Source organism: Nilaparvata lugens, chromosome 4 (genome assembly GCF_014356525.2).
Source record: "Nilaparvata lugens isolate BPH chromosome 4, ASM1435652v1, whole genome shotgun sequence".
In the NCBI taxonomy this organism is placed as follows: Eukaryota; Metazoa; Arthropoda; class Insecta; order Hemiptera; family Delphacidae; genus Nilaparvata; species Nilaparvata lugens.
In genome coordinates, this window is record NC_052507.1 from 56,237,687 (window position 1) to 56,257,305 (window position 19,619).

General features: G+C 32.6%; 1 protein-coding gene across 1 annotated transcript in view; it reads right to left on the reverse strand.

Annotated features, from left to right (window-relative positions):
* LOC120351072 overlaps positions 1–18,301 on the reverse strand; it is a 39,747-nt gene extending 21,446 nt beyond the window's left edge. Inside the window, exon 1 of the mRNA XM_039427029.1 lies at positions 18,104–18,301. Within this exon, the coding sequence (XP_039282963.1) occupies positions 18,104–18,209 (106 nt within the window). The 5' untranslated portion in view covers positions 18,210–18,301. The remainder of the gene's footprint in view (positions 1–18,103) is intronic.
* Between the last annotated feature and the right edge of the window lie 1,318 nt (positions 18,302–19,619).

Below are 19,619 nucleotides of genomic sequence, written 5' to 3' on the forward strand. Positions count from 1 at the left end.
AAATCTTAAAAAAATTCAATAAAGACGTGATAATTCAACCAATAAACTTATTCCTCTAAAAAACTACTAAGGCCATCAGCCGAGACTGATTTCAATTCATATCGGCTGAATTATAGGGATGATTATGCCATTCACTCTAGGAGAAGTAATATAAATATCTTACATCAAAATGTACAGAGCTTATCAAATAAAATAGGACTGCTGGAGAAGATTATTGTTATTTATAAGTTGGACATTTTATGTGTATCGGAGCATTGGATGACTGATGCTGAGCTTGAAGTAAACTCTAATATTAAGCATCTACATTTAGTAACCGGCTACTGTCGCTCAATACGAATTCATGGTGGTGTGGCCATATACTTTATTCAAATCATGATGCGTCCCAATACAAAGTATTAAACTATTTGAATAACATTTCGGTTGAGTTGGACTGTGAATTAGCAGGAGTTCATTCCTTGAATATTGATATCATGGTCATTACTGTTTATAGAAGTACTCAAGGTAATTTTGAAACGTTTTGCAGGGTTATGGAACTAGCTTTGAGTTATTTAAATAAGAAAAACCGGAAATCAATATTATGTGGTGACTTCAACCTGCATTTTAATAGAAATAGTAAGGATGCAGAACACTTTGTTAATTTGTGTTGTATGTATGGGTTCGGAATGAGGGTTCATGAACCGACAAGGGGTACCAACTGTCTGGACAATGTGTTCACAACTTCCAAAGAAAGTTTGAGTGTTCTAGTGAGTAACTGTCATGTTAGTGATCACTTGGGTCAACTTATTTCAATGAGTAGAGTGAATTATATCAATACACAGAAATCTAAGACAAACACTGAAAAGATTTATAAAATAGTAATTAAAATTGATGACAGTAATATTAATGTACTTAGGAGTTACCTGTTCATAGAAGGCTGGTCAGATATTTTCAATAATCATGCTGAAGTACATACAAATTTGAAGCATTTCTAAATACAGTTATATATTACTATAAATTAAGTTTCAACGTAATCATTACAAATGGGAAAACTGGTTCTGGTAGACGTTCAAGTAACAATCTAAACTGGTATACACAAGAATTGAAAAATCATAAGAATAGGCTTGGTTTTTTATACTTTCTTTCCAACACATCCTCTGTTATAGAGATATGTATATCGAGAAAAAAGTTATTACAGACTAATGATAAAAAAAGCAAAGAAAGAATCAAACAAAAGTTTAATAGAGAATTCTGAAAATAAGTCGAAGACACTGTGGAACATAGTAAACAAGGATAAATCAGAAAAAAAAGAACTACTCAAGAACATTATATCTCCAGACAGTTTCAATAGTTTCTTTGCAAATATTGCTAATGAAATTAAGAAAAAAACTTGATAAAACTGATACAGTTACATCAGATAATCTACTAAAGAATAAGAATGTTCCTGAAAGTATTGAGATGTTTAGATTCAAGCCCATTACAGAGAATTGCGTTATGGAAGTTGTTAAGCATATGTCACCAAAGATAAGCAAAGATCACTATGGACTATCCAATGCCCTAATTAAAAGAATCATAGATTGCATTGTAACCCCGTTCACGGCACTTATTAATGAAGTGATCGCTAATGGAAAATTCCCCACTCCTCTTAAAATTACCAAAATTATACCAATTTACAAGAAGGGCAAGCATGATGATATTGCCAACTATAGACCTATTGCTTTGGTCCGTATACTGTCTAAAATAATCGAAATTCTGCTTGCAATGCAATTTTGCAAATTAATTTCTTGAAATTAATAACTTGCTCTGCAAAACACAGTTTGGCTTCCGAAAAGGCCTCTCAACCACACATGCTCTTATAAAACTGGTTGAAGAAATTCTTGACTGCTTTGAAGATAAATCCTCTGCTGCTGTCTCTTTCTGTGACCTCAGTCGTGCATTCGATTGTGTGTCACATGATATCCTCCTGGCGAAATTGGAACACCTTCATGTTGAGGGACCTGCTCTTGAGCTATTCTCTTCCTATTTGCGAGGCAGAGTGCAGTACGTCTCCGTGAATGGTGACAACTCTCGCGTTTTGCCTGTGGAGTGTGGTGTGCCTCAGGGGTCTGTATTGGGTCCAGTGCTTTTTCAGATCATGATTGATGATCTTAGCATAAATGTCCCAACAAAAATCTTCATGTATGCCGATAATACCACAGTTCTTAATAAGCATAAGAATGATGCTCAAGCTGTTGCACTGTCAGAGGAATCTGGAGTCGGTGCAAACTTGGTTGAATGCCAACAAAGCCAAAACCACAACAGTCACTTTTAGGCTCAAAAAGGGACCAGCAACAAATGATACTGGTAAGGAGCAGAAATTCCTAGGAATAATTATTGACCCTACTCTAAGTTGGGCACAACACATTGCTGTTCTGAAAAGTGGGTTGAGCAGTGGTGTGTTTGCTCTTAAACGATTATGTGGGGAGCTGGACCAACATGGACTATGTCAGGCTTATTTTGGTATTTTTCATCCACACATTTCATATGGCCTTATAGTCTGGGGCTGTTCTTCACAAGCACAAGACATTTTCATAATGCAGAAAAGGGCTGTCAGAGTCATCGCCAGGGCGCGGAATCGGGAACATTGTAGAGATATTTAAAAAGGTCTTCGAATTCTAACTCTATATTCATTATATATATTGCAATGCTTACTATTCCTGGAAGCAAATCCAGAGAAAATGGAGTTGAGAAATGCAATTCATTCTTATAATACAAGATCCAATCAGACGCTCAATGTAACACGAAGCAGACTGCATAAAACTGATCAAAGTCCCTCGAATCTTGCAATTAAATTGATGAATAGGCTTCCTATTGAGGTAAGGCAACTCAATCACAGGAGGTTCAAAAAAGATTTTAGAAATATTTCTCTTGAAAAATCCCTTCTACTCAGTTGAAGAGTTTATCGACATGAAAATGAATGTGGAAGATTTCAATATTTAGAATTTATTAATATTACTGTTATATGAATAGGATTAATATACCATACATGTTTTTATTGTAAATGTGACTTTGTATTGTATTTGTATTGACTAAAGGCCATTCCACACAGCACGTGGCGTGCGTGGCTGGACGCACGCTAGCTACTATTCAAAACATCGCTTCCCAGCTAATCAAATGAAGCAATTCACATAGCAGCCACGGCCACGCGGCAACGCTTGCTATACTAGCCACGCGTGGCTACCGTTCGCTCTCTGAGCGAGCTTTTCAAACGTGTCCGGCCACGTTTTGGTCCGAGCATGCGCAGAACGTATACCAGACGTATATAAATGTAGAGAAAATAACAACTCAGTACCCTTTTTTTGAAATATTTTATCACAACATGTTTCGGACATTAATGCCATTTTCAAGTGATATCAGAAAAGAGATAAAAATATGGCATATCAACTAGACGTATACTATCGTATAGAATGTATACTATCATTGTCAGCCTCAAGGTCGCGCATTAAATGATGGAATTCGCCATAGGTGTTCCTTTTTTCATTGATTGGATGTACTCACTGGTCCCGTGCTGTCACCAAATACAATAAAACCAGCTCAGTATCACTACTACTGCTGCTGCTCGAGTCATCAAACCAAGGTAAGCCACAAGAAAATCCATATTTACACCACGGGACCGTCGGAGTTGACATCTTCCTGCATACTGACGGGAAACGTGGCCGGTATAGCATCGCAACAGTCGTGGCGGTGTGAATTGGCATGTGGCTAGCGTGGCCGGCGTGGCGTGCGTCCAGCCACGCACGCCACGTGCTGTGTGGAATGGCCTTAAGTGTTTTACTGTTATATTGACTGGCCTATATTTCAAATTGTGACATCCTGTTTTTTGGCTAATAAATTTATTATTATTATTATTACTTAATTTTGCTGCACTTATCAGTGATACAATATTCATGCTATGACCTAGTTCGTTACAACAACATTCAACATTGTAATTTCGTGAGTAATAAATAATTTTAACAATAATACATACATTTTATTTTTTTATTGAAATTCTTTATCTTTTTTCAATAGTTCTTGATTTTAGAAATCTCTATACTTATAAAAGGCTAAGCCCCGACAGACTGAAATCACACCACAGCCCAAACTACTGAGCCTAAAAACTTGAAATTTTGCACGATTGTTTATGGTAGCCTGAAAACATCCACTAAGAAAGGATTTTCAAGAATTTTCCCCCCTGAGGGAGCTGGGGCCCCCCCAAAATTTTGTACTTTTTAACCGCTCATTGCACAGCAAAGTCATGAGGAACTTTTTTGTTCAGCTACGAAAAAAAATTAGATCTATGCAAAAAAATTTCGATCAGGAGCACAGGGGGGTCCAGGAGAGGGCATTTTTCGAAAATTTTCATGTAAAATCACACTACAGCTCAAACTAATTGTCCTTCAGACTTGAAACTTTGCACAAATATTCTTCAAACATGCTAGACGCGCACTAAGAACGGATTTTTAGATATTTTGCCTCTAAGCATTTCAAAGTAGATTTAAATCACTTTTAAATTACTTTTAAATGATTGTACAATGATTTACAATGCTTTAAGTGGGCAAAATTGTGATTTATAAACTACTTTCAAATGATTGGATAAGTTCTTTAGAATCATTTGGAATCATCGATCCATGTACTTTTTAAATCACTTAAAAGCATTTCAAAGTAGATTTAAATCACTTTTAAATTACTTTTAAATGATTGTACAATGATTTACAATGCTTTAAGTGGGCAAAATTGTGATTTATAAACTACTTGAAAATCATTTGAAATCACTTTCAAATGATTGAATAAGTTCTTTAGAATCATTTGGAATCATCGATCCATGTACTTTTCAAATCACTTCAAAGCATTTCAAAGTAGATTTAAATCACTTTTAAATTACTTTTAAATGATTGTACAATGATTTACAATGCTTTAAGTGGGCAAAATTGTGATTTATAAATTACTTTCAAATGATTGAATAAGTTCTTTAGAATCATTTGGAATCATCGATCCATGTACTTTTTAAATCACTTTAAAGCATTTCAAAGTAGATTTAAATCACTTTTAAATGATTGTACAATGATTTACAATGCTTTAAGTGGGCAAAATTGTGATTTATAAATTACTTTCAAATGATTGAATAAGTTCTTTAGAATCATTTGGAATCATCGATCCATGTACTTTTCAAATCACTTCAAAGCATTTCAAAGTAGATTTAAATCACTTTTAAATGATTGTACAATGATTTACAATGCTTTAAGTGGGCAAAATTGTGATTTATAAATCACTTTCAAATGATTGAATAAGTTCTTTAGAATCATTTGGAATCATCGATCCATGTACTTTTTAAATCACTTTAAAGCATTTCAAAGTAGATTCAAATCACTTTTAAATGACTTGAAAATCATTTGAAATCACTTTCAAATGATTGAATAAGTTCTTAAGAATCATTCAAAATCATTGACTTACCGTATGTACTTTTCAAATCTCTTCAAAGCATTTCAAAGTAGAATACACATACTTCCAAATCCTGTTTGAATTACTTTACAATGATCAAAAGTTCTGTGAATGGGCAAAATTTGGATTTTTCAACTACTTGAAAATAATTTTGTATCACTTATATTATTGAAAACGTTCTCAAGAATCTTTCAAAATGTAGGCTACTCTAAAATCACTCTAAATAGCATTTCATGGTATAATAAAATCACATTCGAATTCATTTCTAATGAATTACAATGCTTTAAGTGGGCAACATTTCATGTGTAAACCAGTTGAAAACCATTTGAAAAGCACAGTCAATTGTTGGAATAAGTCCTTTAGAGTCAGTACCGTATTGTTCATTCCATATATCAGTACCGGTACCATATTATTTGGAAGTCGTTTCCAAGCATTATAAAATAACTACCATATCAGTCTGATTAAGATCAATCTGCATAACTGCAGGATAAACCAATTTCATGATCACCCAAGTCATCAAAAGCTATGATAATCCACTTCAAATATTATGTGATGGAAAATATATCTTCAATTTTATGTGACAAAAATTATAATTTACTTTCTAGAATAAAAAGGATATTCAGCTGGATGTGAAAAATTACATGACTTCAAAATTAATTAATAAATCCTTTACTTGAACGCATTCACATCTTATATAGTATATTACTGGATTGGAATTAAATTTTCTCAATATAATATTATAATCAGGCTCAAAAAGTGTTTAGACACTGTGCTTGCACTTCATGGCTGAAGCTCCAAAATCCTCTACTGTCTCGTCTTCATCGACTTCAGCATACAGCGAGATGTTTCTCCTTTTCTCCATGTCTGTGAACAAAAATTAAATCAACTTAATTTTAATTTCATCTTCACTGTATAACTTCAGGTACAAAAATTAGTAAAAAACGGAAGCATTTGCATGTAGGCCTACAGCAGATCAAGTTCAACAGATAACAAAATTGGAAGCTTGAGAAACTTAGTTATGTGCATTATCAATCAATCAATCAATAATAATTATTATGAAGAATGTCGTCTAAATTTGGAAATAATATGTTTACTTTACTTATCTGTTAGAAATACAAAGTTATTGTCATAAGAGCTCGTCGTATTGAATTATTTCAGTTGCTCTCATAAAAATGTAATTTTTGACCTCTAGATAAATACCACTAAAATATTTTAATGACGACTCTGTATTTCAAATCAATAGAACAAAAGAATAGAATATCAAATCATTAGAAATATCCGATTCGTCAATTTGAATGGGCATTTTTCATGTAAAAATTGGCATTTGTTCTATAAAATTATGACCAAATAATATTTCGTTGACTAAGTCCAATCTTGAGAAATTATGATTTTAGTATAGCCTACTGTTAATTGTTATAGCCTTATGTGTCGATTGAAATATATCAATAACTATGCAATATATGAACTTTCATTTTATCTATTACACAAAATTTTTCTTCATTGCCCTCTTTAATAGTAATAATACATTTTTATTGCTTCACAAGATACAAAGATGCAATATAAATTTGAATAAACAAATAGAAAAAGGAAAAATATACCGTATCCAAAATAGTAAAATACGAATACTTGAATGATTATTTTACACATCAAAATAAGTATATTTTGCAAATAAGGTAGGCAACTCCCGAGGTATATAGTATATAATAGTAGAGGCTTTAAAGCTTGAATAAAAGTTATCTCGGTGAATTCGACCTGATATTAACTATTATTGACTATCTATTTATTTGTTTCTCTTTATTAACACGACAAGTATTAGTTTATTCGTTGAAAAATATATTGAGTATCGGTAATATAATATATTACAGGGCATATTATGTAGGCTATAGCCTATATGTAATGTGATAAATTACATAATGGTATGTGCAATTAACGGATGTAAAACATCCATGAGTCATTACAGAACGCAACCCCGAATTTAGAGGCAATTCACTTGACTATTGCTTGGTAAACTATATTCCATTCTCATTTAAGATACAATTAAATCATAATTAACCATATTAAGACTTTTTTCACCTGCGCGCTCTTCTAAATTTCGGTTGCAGGAGCCAATCGTTGACTTCTTCTCCAATGACAGACTCATTGACCATCTTTTAGAAATTTCTTTGGCAGACACCTGGAAGGATGTGATTAGATTTTAGGATTGGAAAGAATCATAATACAGATACTTACAGATATATATATACAAATATTAATGGAATGAGTGAGAAAAACCCCAGACAAGCAATATGGAAAATAGCACATCTTTCATGAACTAATTATTGATATCTTATTACAAAACAATTGTTATTAAATAAGTTGAAGCTAAGAAATGTTCAAGGGTATATTATAATGGATTACAACGTTTTAATAAAATGAAATAATGTCAAGTATTAATTTATGAAAATATAGTTACAGTAAGTGTTAATTGGGCTACTTTTATGGAAGCTGAATTCAAACTGAATGTAATAACAGACTTTTCATTAGAAATGGAAGAAAAAGAGTAAAACTGGAATAAAAATAATTATAAAGAATTCTTTACCAGTGTGGAAGTGGGGTATGCAGAAAAATTGAAATTGGAAAAGAAAAATTGGAATGAAGATTCAATAAAAATTTAAATAGAGAAAAGGTAAAAATAATGGAGGAAAATAATTTATGTATGAGCGGAGGATACAGAGAAATTAGAAAGTATGCAGCCTCTCTTCATAAACTGTTCTGGCAGCCCCTCCAACTGGAGCGAGCTACACGTACATCACACCACACAGGAGGTTACCGAGCGCCAAGCGCGAGTCAAAAAAGGAGTCAGAGAAGAAAAAAATGAAATGAACACTGATAAATTAATTTCCTTAATGTAATTTTTTCAAGAAAAATATGTATTGAAGCTCTTTCTTTGGAAAAATGTAATACCGGTACAGATAAGAGTACCGACAGTAAAAAATACTGTATAAGTTGAAAAGAATTCATCACTTTAGTACTGTATTAATAATATAATTAATAATTCACTATGATTTACTACTTGAACTTCTAGTTTATGAGTTCTAATGATTAAACTATTTTAAGAAAATCTAATGCCGTATTGATACTGACTTGATAACAGAACTTCCGTAAAAGGAATTCGGTTGTCATTGTGGATTAAAGTTATTATTGTGATGATTCTGAAATAATATAATGTATAACGCCAAGTGGATGGTGTTTCTACAACAGCATTACTTGCCACTGAGTGAGTGAGTTGAGGAGTGTGAAATTTAATTTAAAAGTATTTGCGCAAAATGATGAGATGGTAGGTAATTACAATTATCTTACCTAATTATAAGGTGTATCTTACCTTTGAAAGTTTTATTCACATTTGATCCAATGTGTCCTGAGTTTTCTTCTAGCAATTAAATTTTTTGTTGTTGCTGAGATATGCATTATGAATAATTAATGTATGCTTCCACTTTTTTGCTCATCTCTTTTTTCGATACCGTATTACTCTGTAGCATCATTATAATCATTCTCCATACATTGCGGGATGAGAAATTCATGATGATATGACGTGCGGGATGAGAAATTCATGAATGACACATCATCATGTCTGAACTACTGGACTGATTAACTTGAAATTTTGCATCTGGACTCTTAATTAATCGAGGATGGTTAAAGGCCTATTTAAAATTTTTCAAGATTTCAGTAGGTCAAGTTTCCAGTCTGTCAAGTTTTCAATTAGAGGGTTACCTGCTAGTCAGTAATAAGTGCACAGTTCACTCACAACTCCCATTACACAGTTATTAAGAACTCTATACTATATAATATCAGGTCCTACTACGATGTAGCCTACAAGGAACTCCATACGTTACGTTAACGTGTAGTATAGAATTCCGTGCCTGCCCAGCAAAGCAAAGACAAGAGTGTCATCATCAAAGAGCCAGCTAGTGCCGTTGACTCATTCTTTTGAGTTCTGAGCTATTGATAAACTAGAAACATTGTCTACTTTTCAACTTTCTTCTTTCAGAAAATGTTGAGAACGATGTTCTTGCTTTGTAAATACATGTATGTATTGGTAGCTATAGTTACACTACCGGGGGTAGTTGGATGAGCAACTAACAATAGGACAGAAAGTCCTACCTCACTTTCTCACTATCATTTTTCCCTCTCTCTTTCGTCCCCTCAATCTTATTTTGTCTCTCTCTCACAATAATTATCCTGGTCGTGTGGGAAGGATATTATTTTTTATACACTTTTCAGAGTCGACAATTATTTGTTGAAACACCGCCGATTTATGTAGATATATTACAATATTATATTATTGTTATTCAAATTGCATTCTATCTTTATTTTCATCAATTGATTTTTTATACTTTGTGGAATTCATTAAATTTATTGATTAGCAATACTGCCATTCAATGTTAATTAGTGTATAAGCAAGTATATATTGTAACATGGATAAAGAACTGTGATCTTTCTATCTAATTTATCTCACTTTGCTTGAATATATTAACAACTAGCAGGTAACCCGTGCTCCGCAAGGGTCTAATTAGAAACATTTCAAACCAAAAATTGACCTAATGAAATCCTGAAGAATTTAAAATGTGCCTATAACCATCCTTGATAAATAAGGAATATTTATGCAAAATTTCAGTCTAGAAGTTCAGACGTGTTGATGCGTCATTCGTGAATTTCCCATCCCCCATAACAAAAACCTCTTCAGTTTACCCTTCACAAGGTTTTCACAAGTTTATGTGAGAAGTTTTTATTTAAAGTCTATGGTAATGATTTAAAAAGGTTTTCGTTGCTATCTGGGTATTGTAAGAATTTTAAGATAAATTTATGTCAATTGATTAATTTCCTGAAGTGTGATAAAATATGTGGATGAGTATTTTATATAAACGAGGGTTTATCAGTTAATTCACTTAAACAGGAAGCTGATCAGATCTCTCGGATTTTGAATTTGGCGCGCTACCTGGTAATGGTTTTCAGTTATTTTTATGGTTCCTGATGGAAAAACATTTTTGTTTCTCTCGTTATGTAATAGGTGGTTGTATTATATCTATATTCGATTTTGATTTACGAGTTTATTATGATAGGGTCTCAGTTTAGAGAAGGTTATAAGTTTTAAAATTTCGCAAGCTACTAGTTTTACTGATGATTACATTTATTTACAATACTTCCATTAACTATTACTCACATATTTCGTTCATAAGACTGCATCCATTCAGGTCCTGAATTTTACTATTTCCAGTTACAGACTTACAGTGTTCGAAGATTATTACACACACATCGATTTCTACTCGTCCAATTTTTTGCCGTCCCCATAAATTCTATTAGATTAAACCTAACTTGATAAAGGCATGATGTTGTCCATTCAATTTGGTAGAATTATAAGAACGGCAAAAAATCGATGTGTTTGTGTAACTGGCTTATTTAATATTTATCCCTGGTTCAATCACAGTACTTCCAAGTTATGTTTTCCCATTATTTCAATTATTATCGTATATCATAAATCATTACATTTTGGGGTCACATTTGCCACTCTATTCATTGCCTCGTCAAGAATAACGTTAACTACTGATACATATTTTCAAGACTCTGCAGGAGGGGAACCATGTCGAATTGCTATCTCCATAATCTTAATGTTAATTGGGATTCCATATAACTCGGTTGATTTTCATCCGAAAGTTCCAGTCAATATCTCATTTTGAAGGTTTGTTAATTCTCTATTCAAGTTGCGAGGTGAAAAATTGATATTTCTTGAGAAAACATTTATATTGCTCTATTAAGTGGGAAACTTTTATGATTTTTTCCTGGCGTTTTTGATGAATATTTTGGAAATTTATCTTGCAACATGAATTAGTTTTGATGATTCTGTTGAAATCAATGTTTTCATAAAAATCTCCACATCCGTACGGTTTCTAAATGGAATCTAGCGAAGGAATTTATCGTTTGCAAGCCACTGAAAAATGGAGGTGACAGACCCTCACACGCACGCACAAGCGGTGCGTGACCGCCTTCAGTTGACTGAAGGCGACCGGTTTTGGGCTCAGTTTTCCTGTAAACAATAGTTCTTACATTATCCACTCCCTTTTGAAAGTTATTCGCAGAAAGAGTTCATGAGTAAGGTATCTTGACCTGAGAGTGGACAAAAAATAATCAGTATACAGAATGTTCTGAAAAAAGGTGCCCATAAATCAGGGCGTGATTCCTCACATCAAAAAAAGAAAAAAGTTATAATTAACATAGGTCCGAAAATGCTTAGTTACCAAGTGATAGAGGGTGGAAGATTTCGTCTGAATTTCTGTGCCTCTGCTGAAACGAAGCCCTACGGGTATTTGTTGGCTGTTAATTAAGATGTACAATTTAGCGTACTTTATGTAAAATGAACTGAAAAATTCAATAAAACCGTTTCCAGACCTGTAGCTACAGTAATTTTTAAGATATGTGACGAAATATGCGAAACTTGGTCCCGAAAAAAGTTTCTTTTAAGTTTGAAGCAGATTTACTTTGTTAAAAAATGTATCTCTCTCTATATATATCTCTCTATATATCTCTCTCCCGATCGTGTTCTAATGGGAAGGATGTTATGTTATATTCAGAGAGTTGACAATAATTTTATTTGTTGAAACACCGCCAATCCATGTAGTTACATCGCAATATAATACTATTGTTTTTCAAATTGCATTCAATCTTCATTCTCATACTTAGTAAAATTCGTTGAATAAACAGCAATACTGTCATTTATAGTAAATTAGTGCATAAGCCAGTATATATTGTAACATACTGAGACATACAAACAGGCGGCTGTAGAAACAACATTCGTCCAAATTGTCTTGCTACCAATCTATTGCTACTGCTTTGTGGTGAGATTCACTTAAAACTGTCAGCATTAGCTGGAAGGGAACAGCATTGATGCTGTTCAGAAGTATGCTGACACATCAGAGCTACTCTATGATGTCATTCATCTTAACTGACAGCATTGATTGAACGGAAACAGCATTGATATCATTCACGAGGTATGCTGACACTCAACCAAGCTCCTCTATAGTGAGATTCACTCTAAAATGTCAGCATTAGTTGAACAAGACGAGCTTCGATGTTATTTATAAGGTACACTGACACACAACCAAGCAGCTTTACAGTGAGATACTGTCAGCATTAGTTGAAGGTGGGACATTGATGCTATTCATGAGGAATACTGATTTTTGAAAGTGAGCCACACTATAAGTACCTGACTCGGTCAGCATCGACTGAATGGGGAACATTGATGTTAATTATAAGGAATGCTGACAGTAGAAAGTGAATCTGTTCACAGTATAAAAGTGTCTAACAAGACTTTTCAGCATGGCTAGGAACATTTTTAGGCCAGTTCCTAAACCTACAACAATCAATTAGTCACGGAAGCCTGTAACTGTGAATAGATATCTCATTGGTGGGGGGGGGAGTTCTTCTATGAAAGACTGACTATTTCCCTCTTTCTCTCTTCTCCCTCAGGCGCTCTCACACTCACACACATACCTTCTTCAGAGATTTTCTACTTCTTTTTCTTTTAATCCGAGCCTAGTTCTTACAAGAACGGGTAATGAATCCTGAATTTACCCGGCTATCCTGCAGAGCCTTGAATCCTTTGATAACAACTATTAAGCAATTCTAAATTATTTCATCCAAATTATTGTCAAACAATTTCAATTGGGAACAATTTTGATTTTCAAATGATTGGAAAGTACTTTCAAGTACTTCACTTCAATCATTCTAAATGATTCATAAATCAGTTTCAATCACCGATTATAAAATGATTGGAAAGTACTTCCAAGTACTTTACTTCAATCATTCTAAATGATTCATAAATCAGTTTCAATCACCGATTATAAAATGATTAGAAAGTACTTTCAAGTACTTCACTTCAATCATTCTAAATGATTCATAAATCATTTTCAATCATCGATTATACAATGACTGGAAAGTACTTTAAAGTACTTTACTTTAATCATTCCAAATGATTCATAAATCAGTTTCAATCACCGATTATAAAATGTTTGGAAAGTACTTTCAAGTACTTCACTTCAATCATTCTAAATGATTCATAAATAATTTTCAATCATCGATTATACAATGATTGGAAAGTACTTTCAAGTACTTTACTTTAATCATTCTAAATGATTCATAAATCAGTTTCAATCACCGATTATAAAATGATTGGAAAGTACTTTCAAGTACTTCACTTCAATCATTCTGAATGATTCATAAATCATTTTCAATCATCGATCATACAATGATTGGAAAGTACTTTCAAGTACTTTACTTCAATCATTCTAAATGATTCATAAATCAGTTTCAATAATCGATTATAGAATGATTGGAAAGTACTTTCAAGTACTTTACTCCAATCATTCATAAATCAGTTTCAATCATCGATTATAGAATGATTGGAAAGTACTTTCAAGTAATTTACTTCAATCAAATAATTCTGAACAATTTGTAAATCATTCTCATGCAGTCATCAATTTCCAAATGATTGGAGAGTATTTCCAATCACTTGACTTTAATAATTTTCAATGTTCAATAAATCATTTCCAAACATTGGTCCACAAGATCCTTCTACATTATTATGGAGATATACTTCACACTTCATGATCTGTTGAGGATACTCGAAAGTTTATTCAAAGTTTTTCAATTTTCACTATCAATATGGATTACTCATTAGAAATCATTGGAAATTATTTTCAAGTAATTCCAAATCATTCCATTCAAATGATTCCGAATGATTGTCAATGGATTTCAATCAGAAATGAGAAGAAAAAATTCAATGACATGAAATTATTGTAAATGATTTTAAAGTAATTATAATTGTCTCTTTCAAATCACTTCAAAGTACTTCAAATCAGTTGACTCCAATCATTCTAAATTATTCGTAAATCAGTTCCAATCATTGGTCTTCAAGTAATTGAAAAGTACTTCAAAGTACTTCATTCAAATCATTCTAAGTGATTTATAAATCATGTTCAATCATTGGTCTTCAAATGATTGAAAAGTACTTTAAAGTACTTTACTAAATCATTTAAGGTAATTTATAAATCATTTTCAATCATTGGTCTTCAAGTAATTGAAAAGTACTTCAAAGTACTTCATTCAAATCATTCTAAGTAATTTATAAATCATTTCCAATCATTGGTCTTCAAATGATTGAAAAGTACTTTAAAGTACTTTACTAAATCATTTGAGGTAAATTATAAATCATTTTCAATCATTGGTCTTCAATGACATTTCATGGAGAATTAAAAGTAATTTGAAAGTACTTTAAAATGATTTAACTTGCCCTAAAAAGAGGTGACAAATTTTAAATCACTGGCAATTAGTTTCAAGCACTTTCAAATCATTTCCTTGCTGCTTGGGATCTTTTAGTGAAATAACAATGATTTCTGGCCAACAAGAATCGAACTCTTCGTGAATTTAGATAAAATATGACCTACACTTTAGATTTATATAATTATATTAATTGAATTCATGGAAATTGAAGTACTATTTACAGTCAGTTTATGATTAGTTGATGAAATTGATTATCAATAAAAAAATGATTATAATTTTATCAGTACAAAAACTAATATCCAAAATCATCAAGCAGAAGCCACTTTCTCCGTTATCCGTCAGACCAGCTCTACAATGAGTTTGGTGTGATGGACGCAAGACAACTCTACTCCCTAGGAATTATTTGCAGACTACACAAAAACCCAGAAAGCTTTCAAAACAGAAACCACTGTCATAACACAAGGAATAGAAGCCTTCTCATCACGAACGTGGCTAGGAAGGCAACATACCAACAACACTACTTCAACCACCTAGCACCAAAATACCACAATTTACTTCCTGTGCACATCAAGATAATAGAAAACTCAAGAAAATTTAAATGCGCCATTAAAAACTGGATCAAACAACTGGAAGGCATAATATAGGAAATATACATTCCAAACAATATTTGTAAGCTCACTTTCTCAGGGGTTATTTGCACCCTCACTCTAAACTTAATGTATTACTATTACACCTGCTCTAGAACATGGATTTTCCATAGTTGAGTAGGTTAATTTCCGAAAAAATGAAATTTATTTATATTTGTAAAAAAATTTCATAAATTGTATTTGAATATTGTGTGAATTTTATTGATTAGATTGCTTATTTGTATATTAATGGGAATAAAATGTATTATTATTATTATTCATTGTATATTTTTCCCCCCGACTCAGATGTCCGATTGCTGTCTCATTCACTCAATTATCAAATGAAAAGCCTGTTTGACTTATAGTGAAGATAATATGTCAATTTTTTTACAACATACAGTTTTTATTCATCAGAAGCCAATACCAATATCAGTCCAATAAAAAAATCCTTTTCTGTCATGTTCCCCGTAGCAAAGCACGGGTAACTGCTAGTAATACTATAACTTGCATTAAAACCTGGCATGCCATTCATAATATTGAGTCAGTCAGCTGTGTCAGAGCTGTTACAAAACATCTGATCAATTGTAAAAAAAAGTGTAACCTCCAAAAGTTCAATGAGCAATCCATAAATGGTTTGTACTTAATTGGCAAAATAATTATAATTTTATTAAATAATTCTTTGAAAAAATGCGTAGTACAAAACGGTACTCTTATCTTATACTCAGCTGTTGATAAGGAAGCCTTTACTCAAAAGATTCATCACAGTAGTTATCAGTTTATAGTTGTTTTCTAGTTTACATCCATGTGTTATAGTGTTGTAATTAATAAATCTAATCAGCATAAATCGCATCGTTTTATTAGTGTAGAAACCCGTAGCAACACTATGTTAGTCTATCATATTAAATTGTGATAAAAACTGGATTTTTTTTGAATTCCCGATGAAACTCCGAAGAATTCCTATTCAGAAATCTTTCTATTGCGTGTATGTTCAAATTCTTGGAATTCGCGCCTCAATATGATTATTCATCATAACATGATGAATGTGTGAAGAATAATTTTAACCTTATTTAGTACTCAACCAATTTGGAAGTTCCAAAAGTTGAAGCGATGGGTTTTCCTTCTCAAACAAAATTCTCATGAATTGAAGCCAAAACAGAAAAGCTCATCAGTCTCCAAGTAGATGCTACAATGATGATGAAAAAAATCATCAACGAGCATATGGATCGAATACAGTGCTTGGTTTTAATTCATTTGTACGCAATATGTCATTGGGGATCAACTGTGTCAATACGAATTGTATTATTATTCCATTCCAAACGTATATTTCATGAAGCCTGTATAAACAGTAACATCCTGTTCACCCAATTTCCTCAACAGTTTCGCCGTAGGCAAGTAACGTGCCAAAAGTAAAATAACGAACCAAACTTTAATAACTTTGAAAAAACTTTTTTTTTGACATGAAAGACACTACCAAGTATGCATAGAACACACATTTGGGACAACTTATCTCTGCTATCAAGCAATTCTCTAAATTATACAGTCGTAATAAAATTGGTATTTGGGCCACAGTCACCGTGCAATCAATATCAACAGTGCTAGAGTATGATATTATCATCTTCGAGATTGATGGAATTTCTTAATTTTGAATTTCTAATTGAAGTAGGCCCTGTAGGAAAAAAATGTTGTTGAGGAAATTATGTTACCTGTTGGAAACGAATAATTATGTGAACATCATTGACATCCTAATTCATTAGCTCTGTGTATAATGTTCACAAAGTGAACTTTGTGACGAAAGGAGAGTTATCTCATAGGTTAGTGGTTGATAAATGAAACTAGAAATAACGTTAGGACCCCGCAAACACCTATTTCAACTAAAACATTCTACTTTTATTTGAAAAAACCTCTCAATTCATAATCATGCATGTTTAATGTAACGAAAACAACCTTTTCATATTTGCGTGTCATTGACAGTAAATGGCGACTCTTTCATTGTATAGATTGCTATTGTTCACATTCTCAGTTACTGTACTCAACTTATGATGTTTGTTTTCATGATCGCGAAAGTTGCTTTTTCTCATTGGTTTGGTTTGTGATTGGTTGAATTCACAAGTGTTATTGGAAAAATTGTTAATCTCTCATTATATAGCTTGTCATTTGTTTAGTTTTCATTGGCTGTTACCATGTCGATAGAACTGCTCTCTTATTGCTTAGCTTTTGGATGACTAATTTCTCCCTTATCCAACACCCATTGTCTATGGCTGTGTACATGACGAAAACATCGCTTCTCTATAAATTGGTCAGTTTATGCTTAGTTAAATTTTATATTATTGATCCCCCATTTGCTGTTTTCAATATGACCGTGAAGCTTTCCACTGTAGATTGGGAAGGCAAAGGTGATCCGTACTAAATAGGGTATTACGATGTGAGATGCAATTCTGATGCTGAATATAATATTGAAATATTCATATTGATTGTCAATTGAAATTTTGAGAGAACAAGTTTATTTATTCAACGAGGATTTGAACAATAATGTAGTGAAAAAATCATGAAATGCTGAGGAAATACTGTTGCTCTGTCTGTCATGAAGACTTAAATTTTTCTCATTTTGATGTTACCGAAGAGGATAGCTTTCAGTAACTTCATCTGTAACGAGAAAATCTCCTGATATCCAACAATAAACTATCATCTACAAGAAAAACTTATAATATAGGTGTCATCCCTGTCAAACATACCCAGAACTGAAACTGTTGTGGAATCTGAAGAGGAGCCGAGTTCATTTTCTGCTTGGCAAACGTATATTCCATTGTCAGAGAAAAATGTCTTCATGAGAGTCAACATTACATGTTGACATCAACATAACATGTGACTTGAACTTCTGGAAAAGAATAATACGATAGAAAATATTATCACAATTATGGAACACAGAACATCGAGTGAAATCACTGCTCTCTTCAATATTGTGGAAAGTAGAGAAGGAAAAATGGGAATAAAGAATGGAGAAATTGTTGAAAATGTGTTAAAATTGAATGAATATAATCATTATTAAAATCTATATTCCAAATAAATATTCACCACTGATCTGATTATTTATGAATTTGAATCTATCTCCTTCTGTTAGAGGTTTCCCATCTTTGTAAAATGCAACGTTTGGAATTAGATATCCAGTTACATTGCACTTCACGCTGACTGTTGATCCAACTGCAACATTTTCGGCGATAGGTTCTATCCACGCGAATGCTCTCCCTTTCTCTGTTGTAAAAACCAATCACAACTTTAATCCCACGCCAATTTCATCTTTCGTTTATTGTGAGATTCACATTTTCAAGTCAGTGTGAATGAATGGACTACAGAGTTGCCAATTTCCACATTTCCATGAACTTCTATAGTGATTGTAGTCATCTTCGTATATGTGATATGATATTAATTGTTTATTCTCGTCGATAAAGATGGATCATTTATCATTCCTCAAGGAAATATATTTCTTCATGAATCTTTGATAAATTTCCATAATAATTGTTATTGAATATTCAATAGTGTAAATGTATCATATTCCTGCTGAGTCCAAGAACAATTCGGCAACAGTGTGGAGCTAGAAAAGGATAAAGCTATCTGGTTTGTGTAATGACAGACGAGGATAGCAAACCATATAATAACCAGATTAATCAGGTGCTAAGAAAATAACGTGAATTTCACTAAAACAGTGAATGAGAATAGAGAATCAGGAAATTTGATATTGGATATTCTTCTACCTAATTGAAGATTTCTTCTTCATACGATTTTTTCTTGAATACCACTGAAAGCCAATGTATCATTGAACGTAAATTTTCATACTGTTCGCACCAGAAACCTGAACATAGATAAGCGTTAGCTTTCCCATGTATATGCATTGAGCGTTCGATTTTGTGCTCTCTTGCAAAATTATTCTATTTCAATTGAGTCAAGAAAAAAAGTTAATGACATGCTTTAGTGTCATTGGCATCAGGTTGAAATGTTTAATAATACAGTAAATTAACGCTGATTAACAAACAAGATAGTTCATTATTGTTGTTATGACTCTTTATTGATTAAATAAGTGGAAGGTGACATAAATAAAGGGAGTATGAAACATTTTTCATTCTATATACTGTACATTTCATACTATCTGGTTATAGGCTACTTCTATAAACTGATATTTCGTTATTTTGATAGATCTGTGCAATCGACAATTTTGAAATTTTTCATCAAATATTTCTTCTATTCAACTTAATC